This window comes from Onychostruthus taczanowskii, unplaced genomic scaffold, assembly GCF_017590055.1.
Source record: "Onychostruthus taczanowskii isolate IOZ18803 unplaced genomic scaffold, ASM1759005v1 scaffold91, whole genome shotgun sequence".
NCBI lineage: Eukaryota > Metazoa > Chordata > Aves > Passeriformes > Passeridae > Onychostruthus > Onychostruthus taczanowskii.
Window position 1 is genome coordinate 163,397 of NW_024507105.1, and position 5,474 is coordinate 168,870.

The 5,474-nt window shown below is 65.7% G+C and overlaps 1 protein-coding gene across 1 annotated transcript in view; it reads left to right on the top strand.

The window, feature by feature from the left end:
• Nucleotides 1-5,474, top strand: part of NGFR (nerve growth factor receptor) — a 17,929-nt gene that overhangs the window by 6,646 nt on the left and 5,809 nt on the right. Inside the window, exon 3 of the mRNA XM_041426476.1 lies at nucleotides 3,089-3,448. Within this exon, the coding sequence (XP_041282410.1) occupies nucleotides 3,089-3,448 (360 nt within the window). The remainder of the gene's footprint in view (nucleotides 1-3,088; nucleotides 3,449-5,474) is intronic.

Consider the following 5,474-nt stretch of genomic DNA (forward strand, 5'->3'; position numbering starts at 1 on the left):
GGCCCCTGTGGCTCTGGATCCCTCTGGATCCCTCTGTGACCCCCCCCCCAGATCCCTCTGGAACCCCCCAGATCCCTCTGTGACCCCCCAGATCCCCCAGATCCCTCTGGAACTCCCCGGATCCCTCTGTGACCCCCCCCAGATCCCCCCGGATCCCTCTGGGACCCCTCGGATCCCTCTGGAACTGCCCGGATCCCTCTGTGACCCCCCCCCCCCCCCCCGTCCCCCCCCCCCCCCCCCCCCCCCCCCCCCCCCCCCCCCCGATCCCTCTGGAACCCCCCGGATCCCTGTGTGACCCCCCGGATCCCCCCGGATGCCGCTGCCAGGGCCGGGCAGGTGGAGGCAGCCCCGCTGCTGGCACAGCCTCCAGCCGAGCCCCAGGAATGTGGGCACGGCCCAGGGCCGAGGGTCCCCACCTGCCCCCCGGGCTGCCTCCTCCCAGCACTCCCTTGGACGCGTTCCCGACCCCGCCGGGGGAATTGTTCCGGAAAAAATCCGCTGCAACCAAAGCCCGGCCCCCGCCAAAGCCCGGGGGGCTGCCAGAAACCACCCCAAAAGGGGGGTTTGCTCTAATTCCCCCTTTCCCCCCCCATTCCAGCCCCCCCAAGTGCCCGGGTGCTGCCTCATGATTTATTTATCCCTCCGGGGGAGGGAGGGGAGGGGGCGAGGGCCCCGTTTTGGTCCGGGCTGTAATTGCTCAGCTCAGATACCTTCGGCTGCCACTGCAAATGTGCCCACTCAGCCGAAAGCCTTTCCTGGCCACTTCCCCGCTCTAATGGCGCCCATCAATAATTCAGGATAATGCGAGGCATGAGCCCGGGTTAATGGGAGCCGCGTGTGCCGCCCCAGGGCTGCGCCGGCTCTGCTCGCCCGGCCGGGCACGGGCCGGGGGCTGCTCGGCCACCGGGGGCTGGCAGTGACAGCGACAGCGTGCCCGGGACAGCCCCGTCCCCGGGAGTGTCCCAGGATGGGCTCGGGAGCAGCCTGGGATAGCGGCGGGTGTCCCCGGCCCGGGACTCGGTGGGGTTTGGGGTCCTTCCCGATCCAAAGCATTCCGGGATTTTGGGTCTCCACGTCCTCTGCAGATCCAGGGAAAGCCTCGGGGGAGGGGCAGGACACCCAGGCACAGGGTGAGGGAAGGTGGTGGGGGTGGGAAAAATCCGCTGCCGAGGCTGGGGTTGAACCTCCGTCCCCCCCACCCGGCTCATTCCCGGGGGTTTGGGGCTGCATCCCCCTCCGGAGCAGCCCGAAATTCCCGTCCCGAGCAACCCGGAGACCCCGGGGAAGCTGCTGGGAGCAGGAATCCATCCCCAGCACCATCCCAGGGGTCGCAGGGATGGCGGCCGGTCTCCCCGGCCCCTTTCCCACCCCTGGGGCTGGAATTTCCCCGGGATGGGGCGGTGGGATCACCGGGAGCGGCCAGCGCGGGGGCAGCGGCAGCTGCGCCCTCCGGGACGGGCTCCGCTCCCTCTTCCGGAGCTAAAAATATCCCCGAATTCCTCCGGGAGCGGACACGGCGAGGCGCGGGATCGATTTCCCCGCAGCAGCGCGTCCTGCGGGGTCAGCGCTGTCACCTCCCGCGTGTCGCACCCCGAGCGGGGACACGCGGGACCCCGGGGACCCCCGGCAGGATGCGGAGGGGAAAGAGATGGGATGTGAGGGGCGGGGATGGCCGCGGGATGCCCGGAGGGACCGCCGGGAAAGGGGAATAAAACCGGGAATTATGGCGGGGACTGAGCAGAGAGCGCTGGGATGGGCACTGGGGGCAGAGCAGGAGGGATGGACCCGGGGAGCTGGGAATTGAGGAGGGAATGGGATGAGGAGGAGGGAATGGGATGAGGAGAATGGGATGAGGAGGAGGGAATGGGATGGGGAGGAGGGAATGGGATGGGAAGGAAGGAATGGGTTGAGGAGGAGGGAATGGGATGAGGAGGTGGGAATGGGGAAGATGTTACTGGGAAGATGAGCCTGGAATGATGCTCCAAACTGGGAATTGCTGGGGAATGCGGGAGGTGTGAATGGGCTGAAGGGCCTGGGAGATGCGGAGCTGGGAATTTCTGCGGGAATGAGGAATGGGGACCTTTGGTGGATGCTCACAGCTGAGAATTCCAGGCGGGAAGGTGCTGGGAGCTAGGAGTTGTGATGGGAATGGTGCAGGTGTCAATGGGAACGGGAGCCTGGAGGGTGCTCAGAGCTGGGAATTGTGATCGGAATGGCGCAGGTGTCAATGGGAACGGGAGCCTGGAGGGTGCTCAGAGCTGGGAATTGTGGTGGGAATAGGGAAGGTGTCAATGGGAATGGGAGCATGGAGGGTGCTCAGAGCTGGGAATTGTGATGGGAACGGGGAAGGTGTCAATGGGAATGGGAGCATGGAGGGTGCTCAGAGCTGGGAATTGTGATGGGAATGGTGCAGGTGTCAATGGGAAGGGGAGCAGCCTGGAAAGATGCTCCAAACTGGGAATTGCAGGGGAATGGGGAAGGTGTGAACGGGCTGAAGAGCCCGGGAGATGAGGAGCTGGGAATTGCAGGGGAATGGTGCAGGTGTGAATGGGAATGGGAGCATGGAGGGTGCTCAGAGCTGGGAATTGTGATGGGAATGGTGCAGGTGTCAATGGGAATGGGAGCCTGGAGTGTGCTCAGAGCTGGGAATTGTGGTGGGAACGGGGAAGGTGTCAATGGGAAGATGAACCTGGAAAGATGCTCCAAACTGGGACTTGCAGGGGAATGGGGAAGGTGTGAACGGGCTGAAGAGCCTGGGAGATGAGGAGCTGGGAATTGCAGGGGAATGGGGAAGGTGTGAACGGGCTGAAGAGCCCGGGAGATGATGAGCTGGGAATTGCAGGGGAATGGGGAAGGTGTGAACGGGCTGAAGAGCCTGGGAGATGAGGAGCTGGGAATTGCTGTGGAAAGGGGAAGGTGTGAACGTGCTGAAGAGCCCGGGAGATGAGGAGCTGGGAATTGCTGTGGAAAGGGGAAGGCATTATCGGGCAGCTGATCCTGGGCTGGGGCACAGAGCGGGGACCCCTCTCCCTCTGAGCCCAGCGAGCAGAAGCCGGGCTTTGACCCCAACCATCCCCCCCGCTGCCAGGCGTCACCTTCTCGGACACGGCCAGCGCCACGGAGCCGTGCAAGCCGTGCACGCAGTGCGAGGGGCTGCAGAGCATGTCGGCGCCCTGCGTGGAGACCGACGACGCCGTGTGCCGCTGCGCCTACGGCTACTTCCAGGACGAGGCCAGCGGCAGCTGCCGCGAGTGCCGCGTCTGCGAGGTGGGCTTCGGCCTCATGTTCCCCTGCAAGGACTCGCAGGACACGGTGTGCGAGGAGTGCCCCGAGGGCACCTTCTCCAGCGAGGCCAACTTCGTGGATCCCTGCCTGCCCTGCACCACGTGCGAGGAGAACGAGGTGCTGGTGCGGGAGTGCACGGCCGTGGCGGACGCGGAGTGCCGGGGTAAGAGCCGTGCCGGGGTGGCCGTGGCGTTGTCACGGCGCTGCTGCCACCGCAGGGATGTTGCCGGTGCTGGAGCTGCCTGGGTTTGGGGAGTGGAGCTGGGATCTGGTAGTGCTGGGCAAGGGAAAGGAGCTGGGGCTGAGCGCCTGTCCGCATCGGAATCCCAAACACAGCTCCAGCCCCGTGGGGAAGGGGAAAGGGGGAAAAAAGGGGAGAGAAAAGGGGAGAAAAAGGGGCAGAGCAAAAGTCAGAGCTGTGCACCAGGGCTGATCCCACCAGGGCTGCTCCAGAGGGGGCTGATCCCACCAGGGCTGATCCCAGCAGGGCTGATCCAGCTAGGGCTGATCCCACCAGGGCTGTTCTACCAGGGCTGATCCCACCAGGGCTGTTCTACCAGGGCTGTTCCCACCAGGGCTGATCCCAACAGGGCTGCTCCAGAAGGGGCTGATCCCACCAGGGCTGCTCCCACCAGGGCTGTTCCCACCAGGGCTGTTTCCACCAGGACTGATCCCACCAGGGCTGTTCCAAGCAGGGCTGTTCCCACCAGGGCTGTTTCCACCAGGACTGATCCCACCAGAGCCGCTCCCTCCGGCTCTCCTCGGCCTCGCCGCAGCGTTCCCGGGCGGTTCCAGCGTCCTGTCCCTCCCTGCCCCGAGCACAGCGGGAGAACAGCTCTTTGTCCCGGCCGCCGCCGAGCCGGCAGCGGGGCAGCTCCCGCCGAGGGGTCGAGTAAATGGAGCCACAAGTCAAGGACACAGGGCCGGCTTTGTCCGTGGCGGGCTCGGGAGCGGCTCCCGGAGGGCAGCGGGGGCCGGGACACGGCAGGGCAGGATGCCACCAACCCCCAGCAACCCCCCCGTGACAGTGACAGCGACAGTGACAGCGACAGCGCTGCGGCCCCAGGGCTGAATTCCAGCCTGGCATGATCCCAGCCTGGCACAATCCCAGTTCAGCACAATCCTATCCCAGCACAATCCCAGCCCGGCACAATCCCAGCCTGGCACAGTCCCAGCCTGGTGCTGATCCTGGGGCGTGGCAGGGGGGTGGCAGGGGGGTGACAGGGTGAGGTCCCATCTCCTGCTGCAATTCCCAGCTCAGCGTCACTCCAGGATGGGCTGGGGGACGTGGCCTGGCCCTGGCAATGGGCAAAGGCCTGGAGAGGGCATGGGGAATTTGGGATGGGGTCCATGGGATGGGGTGGGATGGGGTGGGATCCATTGGATGGGATGTGTTGGGATGGGATGGGATCCATGGGGTGGGATGGGGGGGGATGAGCAGAAGCCGGGCTTTGACCCCAACCACCCCCCCGCTGCCAGGCGTCACCTTCTCGGACACGGCCAGCGCCACGGAGCCGTGCAAGCCGTGCACGCAGTGCGAGGGGCTGCAGAGCATGTCGGCGCCCTGCGTGGAGACCGACGACGCCGTGTGCCGCTGCGCCTACGGCTACTTCCAGGACGAGGCCAGCGGCAGCTGCCGCGAGTGCCGCGTCTGCGAGGTGGGCTTCGGCCTCATGTTCCCCTGCAAGGACTCGCAGGACACGGTGTGCGAGGAGTGCCCCGAGGGCACCTTCTCCAGCGAGGCCAACTTCGTGGATCCCTGCCTGCCCTGCACCACGTGCGAGGAGAACGAGGTGCTGGTGCGGGAGTGCACGGCCGTGGCGGACGCGGAGTGCCGGGGTAAGAGCCGTGCCGGGGTGGCCGTGGCGTTGTCACGGCGCTGCTGCCACCGCAGGGATGTTGCCGGTGCTGGAGCTGCCTGGGTTTGGGGAGTGGAGCTGGGATCTGGTAGTGCTGGGCAAGGGAAAGGAGCTGGGGCTGAGCGCCTGTCCGCATCGGAATCCCAAACACAGCTCCAGCCCCGTGGGGAAGGGGAAAGGGGGAAAAAAGGGGAGAGAAAAGGGGAGAAAAAGGGGCAGAGCAAAAGTCAGAGCTGTGCTGAGCTCATGGACAAAGCGGGGCTGCTCCAGAGGGACCTGATCCCGCCAGGGCTGATCCCACCAGGGCTGATCTAGCTAGGGCTGATCCCA